This window comes from Chinchilla lanigera, unplaced genomic scaffold (assembly GCF_000276665.1).
Source record: "Chinchilla lanigera isolate Chin_1 unplaced genomic scaffold, ChiLan1.0 scaffold00021, whole genome shotgun sequence".
Classification (NCBI taxonomy): domain Eukaryota; kingdom Metazoa; phylum Chordata; class Mammalia; order Rodentia; family Chinchillidae; genus Chinchilla; species Chinchilla lanigera.
Genome location: NW_004955422.1, coordinates 21,905,753 through 21,925,728, shown reverse-complemented (window position 1 = coordinate 21,925,728; position 19,976 = coordinate 21,905,753). Strand labels below are relative to the sequence as shown.

The window sequence follows — 19,976 nt, the reverse complement described above, 5'->3', positions numbered from 1 at the left end:
ACTTACGGCAACTGCTATTATTGATATAAAAGAACCAAAGATCTCAGTACATATAACTTGGAAAATATGCTTTCCCTGAAATTTGCAAAATAATGAGTGTTTTCTTGACCATTAAATGTAAAACTCTTAAAATACACCACTGAGACTAAGTATCCTATTGGGCCATAAAATTATGATGACAATATTATATAACATGTGCTAAAAGATGTCTATAAGTTATTCTCCTAACGAACCTGCTGGTTTTCTCTATGCTAAAAACACTGTGGCTACAGTGCTTTTGACATAAATAACATAAAGCCTCTTGCATCAGATCTTATCAACTTTCCTCAGTTTTGTGATTGTACCATTTTCCGTATGACACATAAGTTTTCTATCATTGACTTGTGTGGTCTTTGACAACTTGCAGGTGTTTGCTTAGAAAGAAATGTAATTTTCCCAAGATGACAAAATAATATGCTGTTCTAAATTCTGGGATGCAGGAGCAAATATGGAAACTCAAGTTGATTTCTGCCCACTTCCGGGACATTATGTGGCAGCCCACAAACCATCTTATCAGCTGGGTATGGTGGAGCATGCCGGTAATCCAAGCAGTCTGGAATGCTGAGGCAGGAGGACTGCAAGTTTGATTCCAGCCTGGGTAATTTAGAAATGTAGCAAGACCATCTCTCAAAATTAAACAATGGTTGGGGATGTATCTCAGTGTGAAGGCCCTGGATTCAAACTCTAGTACTGCACAAAAAACAAAACAAAGTAACAACAAAAAAAATCTTCTCTCTCCTCCTCACCACCACGCTGCTGAGGATTTTATCATTCAAGGGCTGCTGGGCACAGCCTCCGAAGTGAAGGAGGCACAGAAGGGTCATGAGAGTCACCTCCATTGGTGGCCCACATGTTCATACCTCCAGAAACAAGTCTACTGGGAGCTGAAACTCAAAAAATTAGTTCACACCCTCTGAATGCCAACTGGGAGCCCTAGCAGTCTGACTCTTTTTCTATAAATTAAATCATCCATGTCATCACAGAAAAACAAAATGGTGTCTAGGACTGGACAGATCTACCTTTCCTCACATTTCTCAAAAATACAGATGATTTCCATCAGATCTATTCTGTGGGTGATTTTAAGGCATTATTCACTGGGATTCTAGCCCAACCAATATCTTTAGAGCAGCTCTGTTCCACAGGACCATACACAGGCCACATGGGTCATCTTAAATTTTAGTTGCCACATTTAAAAGGTTCAAAGTGGGGATGGGCATATAGTTCATTAATGGAGTGTTTGCTTAGTATACAAAAGACTCTGGGTTTGATCCCTCAAACTGCAAAATAAATAAGTAACAGGTAAAATTGATACTATGCTTTATTGTGTATACAGTAATCTCTTAGTATCCCTGGGAGGCGGGTTCCAGTGTCATCCCCTATACCAATATCTGAAGATGCTCAAGTCACTTATATAAAATGTAGAATTTGCATATAACCTATGTACATCCTCATGAATATGTTCAATTATCTCTGTATTGCTTATCCTGCCTACTACAATGGAAATGCCATGCAAATAATTATGACACTGAACTGTTTAGGGAATAATGACAAAGAAAAAATCTGTATATATGTAGTACAGAAACAATTTCTTTGTAAAATATATATCTGGTCTACTGTCAGTTAAATCCATTGATATGGAATTCACTGGTACACAGCCTGCTCTCTACACACTGAGTTGCAATGCATCCAAAATTTATCATTTCAACATATTTTCAAACAAAAAACTAATGAAATATTTTATTTTCTTTTTTTGTACCAAGTCTTCTAAATCAGAAATATGTTCACATACCATTTCAATTCACATGATAAATTTTAATCAGAAATGCTTGGTTTGTGATTGTATTTCATAAAATCTATAGTTGAAAAAGTAGAATCATTCACACGCTCAAATTATTTCAAATAACAGATACATGAGATTTTAAATTTAAACAAATTTAATTATGATTAAAATTTCAGCTCCTCAGTTACACCAAGTACTTAACAGCCACATGTAACTACCAGCTACTGTACTAGACAGACCCTGAGCATCTACTATGTGCCATTGGCAAAACAAATAAGCATCACAACAGACACTACAGGACCAGTCAGATATGACCTCTGTTTCTGGGTGTGAGGGGCAGAGGATAATATGACTCACATATACAAATAGCAACAATCTAAGCAAGTTTTGATGCATGCTAAATATAGAGAAAGAAAAACACTCCAAGAAGAAAAGAAAAAAGGGAAGACTGGTAGTGCAGCTCACAAACAGTAGTTAAGGCGTAGCATATCCTTGGAATGATGGGAAATAAGATTTTTTAAAGTAGCAATAGGCAATACTGCTGATAGCATCAATTAGCACACCAAAGAGTAGTCTAAGTGTATTGACAATGCACTTAGAAACCTGAAAATGTTGCCAGTGAGGAGAATGGATCCGAACTGTGTTTTAAACAGATTCACTTGGCATTGATGTGAATGATGGACAGAAAGGGAAAGAGTTTTGTGACTAACAGACTACTTAGCCACTAGCTAGTCCAAGCAAAATATAATGAAAAAAATGAGGGAGGTGCTAGGAAAGGAATAAAACTAGAAATTTGATTAAATATGTACCTGAGGACCTTAGTATGTGGCAATTTGGGGAAGAGGTCAAAGAAAGCTAGGAAGAGTCAGAGAGTTCTACAGCGATTAAAATAATAAGTACTAAAGAAAGGATGGATAGAAAAAAGTCTGCATTGTATTTGCATAGAAATATTTTAAAAGAAGATTGAAATATATGTGCATATGGGGTGGAGACTTTGGATAGACAGGAAAAGAAGTAAAAAATATATTTATAGAGCTGACAAATTAACAGAATGACAACTTTCTTTAAAATAATATACAATCAGTTCTCTGTATCCACAGATTCAACTAACTGTGGATCAAAAATATTTTTTAAAAATAACTAAATCTATACTGAACATGTACATATTTTTCCTTGTCATTATTCCCTACATAGTACATATAACAACTGCTTACATAGCATTTACAATGTATTAGAAAGTTAAAGTACATGAGAGGATATACATAGGTTATGTGCAAATACTATACCACTTTATAGGAGGAACTTGAACATCTGAGGATTCTGGTGTCCACAGAAGGCCCTGAGCCCAATCCCTGTGGATATCAAGGGATGACAGTGTGCTACTGCAACTGTAGAAGGTAGAGGCTGAGAAAATTCAGCTATGGTATTATTCATTAGGAAGTGATGCAGCTGTTAAACATTTTTGCTCTTGAAGTATCCTCAGGGATATATTAAACTGCCCAAAATACAATGTTGAAGTTTGGTTGATAAAATTCTGACTTTATGCAGCTACATGCTGTACCAGACAGAAAATGTGTGGGAAGACTCACGCCAAGCTGTTATCTAGTGGGTCGCCCCTGGGGAGTGAGGCTGAACAGGGGAAGGGCTTTCATGTTTTATATTTTGTTATTATTTGAACTTGCCACGCAGGGTATATTATCTTTACTTTTAAAAAGGCAGAGAAAGAAAAGGATGCAATATGTATTTAGGCATTCAGAATAATGACTGAAAGGATGTATATCAAAAAACTCTCTGGGTCAAATTTGTTTTATTTGCAAGGGTTTTTATATTTTAAAGTAGATCTGTAATATTTCCATAATCAGAAAAATATCATAAAAGGAAATAATTTGTAATTCCAAAGGTACAATCAATTTTAAATCTCTTTGTGAGGCTAAAATTATAGGGAGGGATGTTCTTTAAAAAGGCTGGATCCAATTTCTTTTCCTTTTGTGGGGTTCATGCTTACTTCTGTTGGTGCTGAAGCTATTTCCACTTTTATTTATTTTTTTATGATTTCCATTCACCATAGCCAAAAGGAAAATCGAGGCCAACCACAAGGCAAGCCTTCCTGAAGGAAGACAAAAAGCCTCTGTAACCTGTGGAATGAAAACTTCACCACTAGAACGTGACTCTTTTGTTATGAATGACTTCAATTGCTGGTAGACAGAAATTCTGAAGGAGAACAAAGAACATGAGAGTGATTTCAGTGCTTGGTTGTCATTCCAGGGCAGGCAGGCTTGTAACCTTATAGCATAATGACGGGAACAAAGAACAAGGTGTCCCATTCACTGTGAAGCTCTCGCAACCAGAGGGTCTCGGGTCTTTGCCGAGCCTTTCACTGGAGTGGAAAAGAAAAGAAACTTCCAAGGAGTGTGAAGGGGGCTAAGAGCAGGTAAATCACCAGCAGCCATCTAAATAGCAGCCAAAACGAGTAGAAGAAATGAAAAGACACCGTGTGATCATTCACCAATGGCACCATGTGCACTAAATCAGGATCTTTTCAGTCTGATGCAGTTGTTTTTACTGAACAGTCAGGCACCCAAGGAAATACCAGTTGAGTCTTAAAGACAATTTATAGCCGGTTAGGCTCATTGCACCTGGCTGTTTTGACAGCGGGTTTTGTCAGTTTATAGTAGAAGATCTTGTCTACACCATAAGCTATCACTAATGCAACTAGACTTTTAGGAAAAAATGTATAGCTCAGAGGCAAATCTTGCCCTTCCACACACCCTTGTCCCTTTGAAAAAATGGGGGAAGCAAAAGCCTCTGCTGGGGGCAAAACTTTTCCCTTTAGTGTAACAGAACCTGCTCATAGTGAGAGGATCAGCACCAGTCCTGCACCCCCAGAGGGGTCGCCTGCATCTGGGCACACAGTTAAGGATGCTTTCCTTTCCCATCCCTCTGATCTAACTGCTTCAGAGAACCAGCTTGTTCCAAGCCAGGAAATATGGAAACTAGCTCTCTGGGCTTCCTCCTCTTTCTAGCTCCCAGGCCACACCAAGAATGTCTGAGAGTCTCCTAATGGCCCAGCTTGGGGACACGACACAAAGGGCTTCAGAGATGCACCCCCACCTCTCCTGAGTGAAACACAAGGGTAAGGCTCAGCTGTTCACGACTAGACAGATCTTAACTTGTTCTCCCTGGACTTTGCTACTTGGTGAGTGGTCTTACTTGGAAGTCCTCTTCTTAGAAACCGCAGGGCCTCATAATATGTACAAGTACACAACACTGCCTCGCAAAGGAGGTACTGCCCAGGTTTGGTTTGGTTTTTAATTTTTTTCTCCCAGAAGGATTGGGCCAAACAAATCACATTGAACAGGTGACATGCATTCCTGAATGGCAGGCAAAGCGTCCTTTTAGAAGAATGAGCTAATGGTAGCTTGAGGCAGACATTTTCCCCTGTGTGGTAGGAAAGGACAAAGATACGAGCAGAGAGGTGAAAAGGTAAAGAACAGCCCTCCTATCCCTTCATTTCACGGGTCACAGACATTCACTGACACTCAGACATTCCCAAGGGGAAGCTCATGTAATCAGTCATGAAACCAGAAACGAGCAGGCTCAGGGGCTGCTGGCTGAGCTCTGGCAGAGCTTCTCTTGGCCATGGAGGTCCACCCCCACCATCAAGGCCTGCTGTGGTGGACAGGCCTGGTCCACAGCTGCCCTGGATGCCACCCTTGGACTTCTCAGGTCCTAGGCTCATGTTAGGGTGAATATCTGGAGGCTCAGGGGCATGAGCTGCCCAAGAGGCTCTCAGAGGAGCAAATTTTGGGTTAAACAGCAGGAAGAGGTGGCTATGGGTCAGGTGATTCCCATGGGCAGGCCCAGGGCTGGCTAGGAGACATTTCTACTCAGACCCACTATAGGTAGAAAGAGAAGAGGAGAACAAAATCTTAAGGAAGAGGGAGTGCAGGACCCTAGGACAGAGAAATGGCTCTAACTAGGTCATCTAGTAAGGAAGGCTGGCCTGAAACTTCAGGGGAGAAATGTGAGAGGCACCTGGGGGAAGAAAGGGCGGAAGCCACTGAAGTGCAGGTCAGAGAAAAGCTCAGCAAATCAGATCACCTGCTTGTTTGGCTACATCCAAAGAGCAGAGCTAGAGGCCAGCTGCTCAAACACAGGGGCACTGAGCTGTTGCCTGGTGACTCCAGCCAAAACACACACTGCTTTGCAAGAGCTCATTGAACACACATGTTCATCCATGTACCACAGTCACTTCAAACCGGGGCCACAGGCTCACCCCATGATGAACAGGCTGAAACAGAATAGGAAGCCTGGCATCTTCCTGACTTACAGATGGTCCGGCTCAGCAAAATCACTGCTTTTACATATAGTCACAGATCCAAAAGTTCTTGTCACAATTGACAGGCTAAACAGAAAGTGCAACTCTTTGCCACAGACTCTCCTAAAGCAGGCATCTTGAGTGTACCTTTGGTATTCCGGAGCTCTCAAGCCAGTCTTGCAAGATGTTTTCAACAGACAATCCGAGCCTTTAGAAATAAAACAACAAAAAGCAGAGGATTAGAAAGTTACAGAGCGCTTACTGCATAGAACGCTTCTCTCTCACTACTTGAGCTCACTGCAGCATTAGCCATCCAGAGAAGGGGCAGTGGTTTGGAGCAGGAGCAACGTTCTCTGGATTAAAGTGATGGAAGGACCCTGTCTGACCAACAGAGATTCTCTTTATCAATAGCAATACCTGCACACTGAGATCAAAGAATCGCAGGAGCACTGTAATAAGTGCTCTTAATGCTCTGAAAGGAACTTTTGGTTGGGAAAGCCAATGTAAGGAGAATAAGACATTATCATATCAGCACAGCTGCTTCCTGGACAATGGTGGAACTAAGAGGCACCTGAGCATTACTGTATTTAATGCTGGATTGTGAAACATGAACTTTAAAGTAATGATGGGCTGGCTGCAATGTGCAAAAAGAAGACACACATCACTATCAGACCACAGAGAGGCTCGGATGCAAGGAAAGAGTATGGCTTCTTCCACTGTCTGTGCTGCGGCAAGCTTACATCGACCTGCCTGATGTGAAGTACGGTATTGTGACTGCTTGATATGTTAGCTGAGACTATCGCTTTCCTATTCTGACACATTGCCTACTCCTTAAAATGACAAAGTATCCAACATCTTTAGGGGCAACAGACCAGAGAAGCCCTCGAGACTCCTCCCAGGCCGAAACCAGACTTCCTCCTTGTACCCATCATCCATCATGCTTGCATTAGTGAGTTACTTGATTACTCCAATCTTATTGTCTCTTCATGAGATCTAATCTCACCACTTACAACAGTTACTAGTATACAAGAACACACATTTTATGTGTGAATGAAATACATATCACTGTTGTCACAAGAAAGTTATTCCTTTTTAAGACAATATTCACCTTTCCCAGTAAGAGAGTTCCAAGTTGTTAAGCTCCATATCTTTTAAAAATGTTTAAGTAAATATATATTATGTATGTATATCCCTTCCCTCCCTCCTTTGGGAACTGTGGAAGAAGCTGTGGGGAGATAGTGTTATCTGCAGTGTCCCTGCCCTGTAAGGTCAAGTGCCACACATCACCTCAGTGGGCATTACAGGTGGTCCCAGGGAGGAAGGCAGGGAAGTGTCGGTTTGGGAGGGGCTGCAAAGGGAGAGGACTGAATTTCTCTTCCTTCTCTTGTCACAGGCACACCTTTTCTTCCTTGACCAGGGCAAAAGCAACGGCTGCACAAAGAGGCAACTATTCAAAGCAGAAAAAATACATGGAAGGAAAGAAAGTTATGCAGAGAGGGTCTAGAGTGATGGGAACCATCAGGTCCCTCTGTGGGACAAAAGGCAGGAGAAGGGGAGGCACAAGAGGACAGAGGGGCAACAGTGACCTCCCTAGGTCCTCCTGGTTCCCAGAATCACTGAAATTCCCTGGATGCGGCACTGTCACTGGGCCTTCCTACTCTGCCTCCTTCCTATGCTCTCACTTAACAGCATCCATCAGCGCCAGCGGCCAGTCTCTCCGCCAGCTGTGTGTGGAATATGTGCTCCTGGATGTGTGCACGCATGTGTGCACGTGTATGCTGGAGCCAGGGAGACTTGATTTACTTGGGAAAGGGTTTGGAAATACCCTGGCCCGGCATAATCTGTAGAAAGAGGAAAGTGGGGCTGACGGGCCACTTAGCAATAAGCACAACTGAAGCAGGTCAGAGAAGAGAACAACAGGCCCTTGCCCTAAATCAGGGCAGGCAAGGTGGGCACACGCCGGAGACCCCTCAGCTGAGCAAAGCAAGGAGCAGGCGGACAAGATCCCTTCACCCAAGGAACTGTCCTGCCAGGGGGCATGTGCATGACAAGGCGGGCAGTGTGCGTCTGTTTCTAACAAGCATAGGCCTTCAAAATGGACTACTACTCGACAATAAGAATGACAAATTTGAGACATTTATAAGAAATGGATGCACCTGGAAAATGTAATGTTGAATGAAATAAACCAGACACACAAGCTTAAATACCATATGGTATCTCTCATTAGAGTGGGGCAAAGTACAAACAAAGAAAATAATGAAGGATGGATAGAAGGGGACCAGGAGATGGATCTCTTGGAATAGGGATGGGGTCCAAGGGAACAAGGGCGAAGGGTGAAGAAGAGAGGAAGGGGAAGTAAGTAAAATAAAGATACACCATGTATAGGAACCTAACAAACTCAATCAATGTAAACATTATATGCCATAACATGAACTAAGATTAATAGCATCAACGAGAATGAAAATAGAGATAGGGGAATTGGAGGGGGGGAGGGAAGGAGAGAAGGAGGGTTGGTAAGGGGAAGTAGATTAAAAAAACAAAGGAGCTGTAGTATGTGCACATATCCACTCCCCAAGGTGACCGTAAACATGATGTACTGTGAATAAGTATTAATAAAATTTTAAAAGTGGGGAAAAAAAGAATAGGCCTTCAACTGAGCAGGCTTGCTTGCCATGTAAGTTTAAAACTTAGTCTTATTAGTCAGCCTCACACATTTCACTAGAAAATAAAACATCACGCTTCCCTGGAGGCAGGTAGGAAAGTGTCCTTCACTGGCTCCCCTTCTCTCTCCCGAGAGGGACACACCTGTGCCTGGAGCTCAGCTGCAAAACTTCTGTCACTTTTCTTTCTAGAGACATCCAGGAGGGCCCTGTCGAAAGGCTCACTTCTGAACTGAGATTTGCCACACGTGCTCTCTTTAACACCTCCACAACTTAAGAGGAAGATGCAGCGCTCGGAAAGGACTTCGAAAGCACACTAGTGATGATCAAAGGGGCAGGCACACTGCATTCGTGAGTGAGGTCAAGGGAACTGGGATTAAATGTCCTGAAAAGAGACAGCTGAGGAGTGACTTAATTGCCATTTTCGAGGTGAACAGCTGTTGTACATCGCCATGGAGTAGTGAATGAGGACATGGACATAAATCTCTTTGGGGAATTTTTGCTTAAAGATACTTCTCCAAGTGGCCTGGGGGAGGGGCTGTGGAGTGGAGCCCTGGAATGTTACTCAGTGAGGTCCAAAGTCCTCATCACAGAAGGCTGAAGAACAGGCAGAAATACACATCTTTATCTGTATGGTAAACATCCAGCCAAGGCCTGCTCGGCCCAGGTTCCTCAAAAGCTGAGACTGAGAGACTCAGGGGGTGACTGAAGGATGCACACAAACACCAGTCACAATGCAAGCAGTTCCTGCAGCGGTGAGAACCCCATGGGTGTGGGACACGAGGAAGAGGACAGCGAGGAGCACAAGGACAGACAAGTGCGCGGTGCAGTAAGATGGTGCCACCCTGCACCCTGGGGCTGGAGGGGCAGAGTGAGCAGAATGGCATGCAGAGCGGTGAAGGAACATGGAAATGGCTCCCCAGGAGGACCTCCGATGCCACATCCTTCAAGGATGCTCTGAAGCATGGCTGTAAAGAACAGAGTTGAGGACAAATAACAGAAGCAGGAGAGGCTGGGCACGGGGAAACAACATGGGAAACAATGAGAAGGGGCTCATTGGACGAGAAGGGCCAGGAGATGGCATGTGGGCCAGGGACCCCATCAATCTTTGCAGGGTGACTTTCCATAGAAAGTATGTGACTGCACACAATCTGCCTGTTCTAGTCTGTGGCCAATTCTAAGGTTTTGTTTCTTGTTAACTATTAAGGCAAATTCTGTTTTGCCATAGGTAGTATTTGCATATACACAGCTACTACTGTATTATGCAGTGACACTAAAAACAAAACCAAAACTCCTGCATCCACTGCCAAGTAAAGGCATAGAAACAGTAGCTGCTGTTCACTGAATTCTATGATGCATGAGACACTACCGCTTAAATCTCATTTAAACTACAGTATCTTTACAAGACCAATGTTATTATCCTCAAGTTACAGTTGAGTAAATAAACAGTCTGAGAGGTTGGGGAGCTTATCCAAAGCCACACAGAAAGTACTTGAAGAGCTGGGGTCCAAACTACATTGCCTCTGAAGTCCTAACTTTTCTATCTGTGCTAAACTTAGACCTCCAAATGAGCTGGGTTTTGTTACATGCAGATAAACCTGCAGAGGCTGAGAGCTTGTGCTTGCTCCTAACAACGCAGGCTTTCCTTTCTCACCAACAGCTCTTACTACAGCTGCCCTTTTTGCCAGCATCTTCCATGATATTTTTGGAGTGATGGGGAGACCACTGAGAGGGGCAAAGTGTGAGGGCAGGAGCACTCCTCCTTCAGCTGCATCCAGGAGCAAACACCATTATCCCTTGAAGGGGGAGAACATGTGTTTTCAGATCACTTTCCTTTAGAAAGGTTCAAGGCATCTTATAACCATTAACACTTCATTCTTCCTAATATCCTTGTCAAGTGGGTGTCAATTGCTGCGTGGCATTTTAGCAGATGGAGAAACTGCAGCACAGGAGGGTTGTAGCCAAAGTCAGTGCAGACAGAGCGCTAAAGAAAAAATTCCCAGTTTTCTAAACTTCGGTATCACACTATCACACTAAACTTCGGATGTCACACTGTGCTAAGCCTTTCTGGGCACTGCTAACATGGAAGTTGATGCTGACCTACCGGAGAAAGGCGCAAGCATTATTCCGCTAGAACAAACCAAGCAACAAACAAAAATTAAGGTATTTCAAGTGTCCTTGCCTCCCAAAGAAATAATAAGAAACCATATAAAAATGTTTAATTTTCAGGGAAGAAATGGACCGTATGTTTTAGGAGAAGGATAATACTTATGTAGTTTTGCAGTTTTGATCATAATTACTGAGATGGCAGTGCAGGTGGATGTTGAAGTGTGGGCTTGGATAGGTAGCAGCGGTTAAGCTAAAAGTTAACTTTTTCGCATCAAGACACTCAGAGTCTAAGCCAATGGTTCATTTTTTCCCTCTGAGATCATGTGGCTTAAATAATCACAACAGACAAGGAGAAGCATTTCCACTTAGGCAGAACCCAAGCCGTACAGGAAATTACTCTTCTGCATGTCTGATCACTATGGAAATTGATTTTATACAGATAGCTAAAAAGTACACAGGCCCACGACTGCATGTCCTCCGTATTTGTACTAGTGAGCTTGTCCTTCCCGCCTTGTTATGAAATCTGGCTGCGTCAGTCGCTGGCCTTCTCAGTATATGGAAGTGCAGGTGGTTTCACCCTCCAGCCACGGCCCCTGCTGCACTTCCACAGCCTACAGGGCTGCTCACTCCTTCTGGGCTACACATGTGGAGGAGAGAATAAATTGGCCACTCTGGCAAGATACCAGTTAGGAAAATAAGCTGTGTTTAAAGCTAAGAAAGTTAGTGAGTCTTTTCCTCCTCATGTTAAAGTACAGAGAAATAAACACAGGCTTGCATGAAAATGGAATTGCGCATGCCTATATATGCTTGCTCAGGTGCTTTCTGAGGTCAGGTGACAGGGATGGAGAGTTGATTATTAGCCACATCTGCTACTGTGTCAATCAACTTGTTGCTAATCAAGTGAAATGTCTTTATCACTCTTGGCTCTTGTCTTCAGCCTCTCAAGATTTTAAAGATCACATTCTGTCAGTGTGTCCAAGGAAAGCACACAGCCTCACCAACTTTCAGAGAAACTAAATGACAGTCCTGAAGAATTGTGGAAGTACAGGTACTAGGTAGAGGAAAAACATTGGGAACTTCAGAGTCTGAAGGAAAATGGTTCTTGTTCGAGTGTGCAACAATCCTGTTTGGATTTTTAAAATTTCAGTGATTTATATTTTTAAATTCTCTCTACATGTGGATACAAATAGTGTCCATCTCAAAGCTTTGCACACAGTATCTTATTTTCCTCACCGGAATATGGCATTTTGTGCTTGGATAGACAATGAAGACTGCTGATATAATATTTATAAAATAAATGCTTCCTACTTCTGTGGGATAGGAAAAGTCCTAGATTAAAACAAACACATGAACATGCACACACAAACACAATAACTGATGGGTAAAGAAAGAACCAACAGCTGGGATGACAATGGAACACCAGGCAGGCAAGGCACACTGGACCCGAACTCCCCAGAGTGCTGTTTGGCCAGCACGAGTGGGTGGGGCAGCACCAAGGACTCCTCTGGATTTCCTTCTGAGCACTTTTGTTTTCTTTTATTTCCTTCTATCTTCAAATACTCTCCCCTTCCATGGATTCTACGGACTAACATCTTCCCCCACTCTATGTCCAATACCAATTCACTGTGTAACTAATTTAATGGCCAAGAAAGGTCAGGTTCATGCTTGCTGCCTATGTTCAACTTTCACAGCGAATCCACCAGTTCATGTCTGTGGCAATTCTCAATGTTTCTCAGGTCTGCTTGTTACATCCAGACCCCAATGCCACTGTTACCATCTCTACCATAACTGTAGCTCTCACTATGTCTCATCTGCACTGTTCTAGGGGGTGTTGAGTTGGCCTTCTGGCTTCTAGTCTTCCTGCTTCCATCTATCTTCCACACTGCCCCGCCCCCAGGCATCTTTCCAGTCTGCTGGTGCCACTGCCATCCTGAAAGCCTGCAGCAGGACACCTTTGCCTGAAAGCTCAAGGCTGAAACTGAAGAGATCTTTTCTTTGTGCACTCTAGCACTCCAAATCTCACCAGAGTACTTCCACACTGATTCTAAAGTCCTGTTTTGTCCATGTCTTCTGTAATCAGCTAGAAGCTTCCTGAGGGATGGACAGGGGATTTATTCCTCTCTGTTCCCCAGAATCCAGCCTAATATCTGCTATGGCAGATGCTCAACAGACAATTCTAAGTGAACTGAAGCAGGAGAACAATGCAGAGGCAATGTGACACAGACATACAAGCTGACTGGTGTGATCTGAAAAGCCTTCCCCTGTTTAGAACAGCTCACGTGCATAACAGATGTGCCCAAGGATCAGTTTGCAACCAAGGCCAAAGATTAGAGGCTCTAGGGGATAGGTGTGGGGCCTTTGGAGACCTAGATAAAATTGGTACAATATGTTGCATAGGTAATAGGGTAAACAGTCTGTTTTAATAGCTAAACTAGATTCTGAGATTAGCAGGGAAAATGTTTAAGTTTTAAAATATACTCTGATATAATTGCTAAGGCAGATTCTCTGTAGGAATGAAATCACCTTAACTTTTCAGGAGACTTTTTTAAAGGATACTTAAATCTACTAAGCAAAGATCCTAACTGGGAGAGAGGTACCCTGTCCAAGGCTACATAGCTAGTGGTTGGTGACCACTATCTTCCACAATCACAATAAGAGTCTCTTTGTCAGCTCAGTATGTTGCCTCAATAAATATTCACAATGATAAAACCCACCTCCTCCAGAGCCAGAGTGCTCACAGGCCATCAAAATGAACTCCATAACCTTATTATGACGAAGATTAAAAGACCTCCCAAACCAAAAATGCATTTTGTTGCCTTTGTAAAAATTGCTATATTTATACTCTAAAAAGTTCTTCTGAAAGAATGCATAGTTATTGCTCAGAACACACTGGTAACAGCTTAAGGAGGTAATATACCATGTCTGTGAGTTTTCTCTCCCCAACCCCCCCCCCCCAATTTAGTCCCTGTGGAAACTGCTCCATTCTAAAAGAGGACCTGAAAAGTTACTAAAGATTGGTTCAAAAGAAAATGAAAATATGTATCTTGCAGGTTATACTTGATCTGAAAAATAATGACGACATCTGATCTGATGTTTGCACAAAAAACCTCCTATGTGTACTTAAAAAAAAAAAAAAAAGGTAAAGCTAAAACATTTAAAACCTTCCAAATCAAGTTTTAGCTCCTTAGCACATCAAGCAGCCTTTTAAAAGTTAATTATCTTGGCCAATTACTAAGGCCTTATGTGATTTCTGTGAATAAGACTTTCGCCAGCATCAAAAGGCATGAACAGCAGAGGTGGCAATAAAGGAATTTATCAAGTATGTTAATCCTGTATGATATACTGGCTTACTTTATGTGTATGTTTCCACTTTTAAAAAAAAGACTATCAATAGCACTTCTCACTACAGAAAACAGAATTTGGAGACTTTCTGAATGGAAGTTGGAAGATGGGGGAATTTAAATACTTAGAAAACTCTCCACACACTAAAGGTCCCCAGATCCTCTCCTGTAGGCAAGAAGCCCTGATACTTCACCCTGAGACACCCAATTTAGGGTGCTTATAAGACAGGCTCATCAACATATAGGTGATTGATATTGCATAAGTCTAATATTGTGTCAAAGAATTCATTTCCACATTTGGAAATCTCTTACATGCATAAAAACATAACTAAAACTTAGAGTCAGAAAGGAGGAGCCTTCAAGCCCTAAAAGAAAACAACTTCCAAAACCCAGATTGATGTTCCCCACAAAACTATCTTTCAAAATTAATGGAGAAATACGATACTTTCATGATAAAGAACACTTCAAAAAATTCATGACCACCAAACCAGTACCACAAAAAGTTATAAGGGATATTCTAGAAAAAGTCAATGAAGACAACAATTCCAAGAAACCAAATACAATGAATCCATCAGGCAAGGCAAGCAATTAAACAGAAAGGAAAGAAAGGGAACCAACAACAGGAAAATAATATGACAAGGATAAGTGAATATGTATCAAGTATAACCACTATTATGAATGGTCTCAATTCACCAATCAAAAGAAACAGATTGGCAGAACGGATCAAGAAACAAGATCCAATAATATGCTGCATCCAAGAAACACATTTAACTTAAAAAGAAATTCATAGACTGAAAATCAAAGGATGAAAAACAATACTCCATAATAACAGGAACCCAGAAAAAAGCAGGGGTAGCTATTTTATTTGCAGACAAAGCAGATTTCAAGCCAAGACTGATCAGAAGAGACAAAGTAGGTCACTACATACTTGTTACAAAAACAATCTAAGAGAAGAGATAATAATCATAAATATATATGCACCAAATATACACAACTATATAAAACAAACTCTAATGGATATGAAGAATCAGATAAGCATCAATACAATTGTAATAGGGGACTTTAACACCCCATTGTCACAAATAAACCAACTAGACCAAAAAAAAAATCAATGAAGAAATAGTAGAGTTGAACCAAACCTTTGAACAAATGGACTTATCTCTACAGAGTGTTTCTCCCAGCAACAACAGAATACACATTCTTCTCTGCAGCACACAGAACATTCTCCAAAACAGACCACACACTAGCTCACTGAACATGCTTCAGTAAATGCAATGGAACTGAAATTATCTTATGCACATTATCAGATCACAGTGCAATGAAATTAAAAATCAGTAACAAAAGAAACCACAAAAACTACATAAACACATGGAAATTAAATATTACCCTCCTGAACAACCAATGGGTCACAGATGAAATTAAAGAAGAAATTAGATAGTTTCTACATTTAAAAGATAATGCCAATATGACACATTAGAACTTATAAAACACAATAAAAGCAATCTTATGAAGAAAACTTATACATCAGAAAAACAGAGCAAGCTCAAATAAATAACCTAATATTAAACCTCCAAGTCCTAGAAAAAGAAGAGCAAGTGAAACCCAAGGTATGTAGGAGGGAGGAAAGTATAAATATCAGAACAGAAATTAATGCAATTGAGACTAAGAAAACAATACAAAGAATCAATGAATTGAAGAGTTGATTCTTTGAAAAATTAAATAAAATAGACAAAGCCTCAACCAACCATATCAAAAACAGGAAAGAAAAAACCCAAATCCACACAATTAGAAATGAAAAGGGTAAAAAAAAAAAAAAAAAAATGAAAAGGGTGAAATCACAATGTACTCTGCAGAAGAAACTATAGTCTAGTAAGATGGAAAACTCAGAAGAAATTGAGAGATTCCTAGATAGGTATGAATAATTATGCTAAATCAGGTATATATAAAAATTCTAAATAACCCATGACCAGTCAATAAAATTGAATAAGAAAAAAAAAGAAAAAAAAAAACAAAGAAATGCCTATGTCCTGACAGATTCACTGCTGCATTCTCCAAGAATTTTATTTATTTATTTATTTATTTATTTATTTATTTATTTATTTATTTATTGGCACCAGAAATCAAACTCATGACCTTGTGTTTGCCAGGCAGGCACTGTGCCACTGAGCTATATCCCTGGCTTCTCCAAGAACTTTAGAGAAGATCAACTGCCACTATTCCTCAAACTCTTTAATGAAATTGAAAGGGAAGCAATACTCCCAATGTCGTTCCTGGAAGAAATCATTTTCCTGATACTAAAAGCAGAGAAAGATCAAGGCAAAGAAAGAAAACTATAAGCCAATCTTTTTAATGAACATAGATGCAAAAATTTTCAATAAGATACTGGCAAACAGAATGCAGTAAATCATCAAAAACATTATGTACTGTGAACAACTAGGATTAATCCTAGGCATACAGGGATTGTTCAACATACGTAAATCAACAAATGTAATACACATTAACAACAAGTACAAAAACCACATGATCATCTCAACAGATGCAGAAAAAATATTTGACAAAGCCCAACGCCCACTCATGATAAAAAAAAAAAAAACCCTACAAAAAACTGGAATAGACAGTACTTATCTCATAATAGACAGTGCATATCTAATAAAAGTCATCTATGACAAACCAACAGCCAACATCATCCTAAGTGGACAAAAACTGAAAGCTTTCACTCTAAAATCAGGAACGAGACAGGGACTGTTACCACTCCTGTTCAATATAGTTCTAGAAACATTAGCCAGAACAATTAGACAAGAACATGAAATAAAGGGAATATGGATAGGAAAAGAAGAAGTTACATTATCATTATTTGCTGATGACATCATACTCTACATAGAAAACCCAAAATCTTCACCAAAAGATTTCAAGAACTAATATGCAAATTAGGCAGCATAGCAGGATACAAAGTCAACACTCAAAAATCAATAGCATTCCTGTAAATAAATAACAAACTCACTGAGACAGAAGTTAGGGAAACAATGCCTTTCACAACAGCATCAAGAAAAATGAAATACTAGGAATCAATCTAACAAAGGAAGTGAAACACCTTACACTAAAAAATACAGTATTCTGAAAAAAGAGACTAAAGAGGCTATCAGAAAATAGAAAGCTATCCCATGTTCTTGGATAGGAATAATTAATATAGTAAAAATAGCCATACTTCCAAAACTGTTATACAGATTTAATACAAATCCCAAAGTACCAATAGCATACTTCGAACAACTAGAGAAAACAATCCTAAAATTCTTATGGAATCAGACGAGACCTAGAACAGCAAAAGCATTTCTGGGCAACAGGGTAAGGCTAGAGGCATCACAATCCCTGATTTGAAGCTATGCTACAAAGAAGTAGTAAGATATTGTGATAAAAACAGCGTGGTACTGACAAAAAATAAAACAGACCCCAAGGATCAATGGAATAGAAGATGCAGAAACAACTCAAAGCACAACTTCAAGCATAGCTTCTTTATCTTTGACAAAAGGACCAAACACCTTCAGTGGAAGAAAAATAGCCTCTTTAATAAGTGGTGCTGGGAAATCTGGATTTCCAGTGCTGAAAATTGAACGCAGACCCATATCTCTCACCATGCACACAACAAATAGAATGTGTCAAAGATCCAAATATAAAAACAGAAGCACTGAATCTACTGGAAGGTAGAATAGGTAAAATTCTGGAAGACATAGGTACAGGCAAAGACTTTATGAACAAAACCCAAACTGGACAGGAAATATTATGATCAACAACTGGGATCACACCAAAAGAGTTAAAAGCATCAAGCCACAGTTATATATGCATAACCATGTTTACAGCAGCACAATTTATAATAGCTAAATCTTGGAAACATCCTATATGCCCATCAACAGATGAATGAATAAAAAAAAGTGGTATTTATATACAATGCAGTACTACTCCACCATAAAAAAGGATACACTTGAGTCATTTGTAGGAAAATGGATGCACCTTGAGAACATAATCTGAAGTGAAATAAATTGGACACACAAGTTTAAATATTGCATTGTTCCTCTTGTATAAAAATCCAAAGAATAGAGAAGAAATATAGTGGCGGATAGATATTGGGAAATAGGAAGAACATGTTAAAGGGGAAGGGGAACAAGGACAAGGGAAGAAAAGGAAGGGAAAAGGAAAAAAAGAAAGAAAATAGAAGGAAAAAATGGAAACAAAGCTTTTACAATATGGGAGGGGAAGATAGGTTAAAGAGAGGGGAGGGGAATGTGAAAATAAAGAAGAGTCAAGATATATTATGTACAGGTACAAATTCCTGATTGGAGGGTGGGCCAAAAATCAAGCAGGATCTTATCTTCAAGTAATTAAGATGTCCCCTTTAATGTATGAATATTAATTTTGCTACTATATACTATGTTTCAGGGCATTTACTTTTTTAAATTTATTTATTTTTTTAGGTTATTTACTTTTAGGGTCCAAGTTAACATAGGAAATTAGAATTCAACTGGGATTAACGTAGTCCACCTATAAGAAAAGTTCTAAGCTTCCTCTACAAACTCTGCAGGCAGGCAGCTTAAAATTGAACATGTCCAAGGATAAGAATCTCCTTCCTTGCCAGGGCAATGAGCCCATGCTAAGGAGTGTACTGAACGCCCATGGGATATGGCCATGCCAACCTAGTTCCAGTAGATGCCATCTCACTGGCTAAGCAATTTTGGAAAATCAATTTTGTGAGCCTCAGATTACCCATTTCTAATAGATACATGGCCGGGGATATAACCCAGGGGCACAAGCGCCTATCTGTCTGATAGCAGATACAAATCTGCTTGGACTCAAATCCCAGCCATACCACAGAGAGTATGAGACGCAGGATGGGTACTCAGTCCTCTTCTTGATAAAACAGCAATGTATCTAAGAACGTCATTTTCAGTATTCAGTGAATATCTTCAGAAAGTAAACTCTGAACATACATTGGTTTATAATAATCACTGTGATGATGATGTAATGATGAATGCTGTTATGGGGGTTGAATGATAATTGTATGTAGATCCTGTATACCTTGCCTAGTACATAGAATTTGATTATGTCATTGTAGCGTAGCAGTCATTAATTGAGTGCTTACTTTATAAACAGACAGCTCCTTTAATCTTCCCTGAGACCCTGCTAATAAGGATAGAAAACTGAAATGTGGAGGGATTAAATGACTTGCTGCAACTTTCATAGTTAGGAAATATCAAATCTGGATTTAGAACCTATGAGAACTTGACTTTACATCCTAAGTTCTTATTACTACACTGTATTTTCACCTTCAGTTAAACAGCCTTTTCATATATTAAACCACTGGAACTGCCCTAGCTTTTAGAACTTTTTTCTCTTCTATTCTTTCCTACAGCAGCTGAGGCCACAGAGTGTGCCGGGATCTCTTCCTGTACTTCCTTCAGGACTCCTGACTCTGGGACACCTGATTGTGCGTGCCGGTTGCCAATATCCACTTGGGCCTGTCCCAAAGCCTGGCTGGCCGTCCTGTGACTCCACTGGCTGAGCTAGGACCCTGCCTCTATTAAGAGAGAAAGACTGGCCTGGTGCATCCGGCCGTGCAGGCGCCCGGGGAGGTAGGCATGCTGCAGGAGCCCGCTCCGGGAGGTCGCGCAGCTGGGGAGCACCGGCCCTTCGGGGGCCGGCGCACCCAGCCCTGCAGGCGCCTGGGGAGGCAGGCAGGC

At 40.7% G+C, this 19,976-nt stretch overlaps 1 protein-coding gene across 1 annotated transcript in view; it reads right to left on the bottom strand.

Moving 5' to 3' along the window:
- The window catches only part of LOC102004493 (chromosome unknown open reading frame, human C9orf3), a 340,448-nt gene that overhangs the window by 95,207 nt on the left and 225,265 nt on the right, over positions 1-19,976 (bottom strand). The window contains exon 11 of the mRNA XM_013513835.1: positions 6,285-6,345. Within this exon, the coding sequence (XP_013369289.1) occupies positions 6,285-6,345 (61 nt within the window). The remainder of the gene's footprint in view (positions 1-6,284; positions 6,346-19,976) is intronic.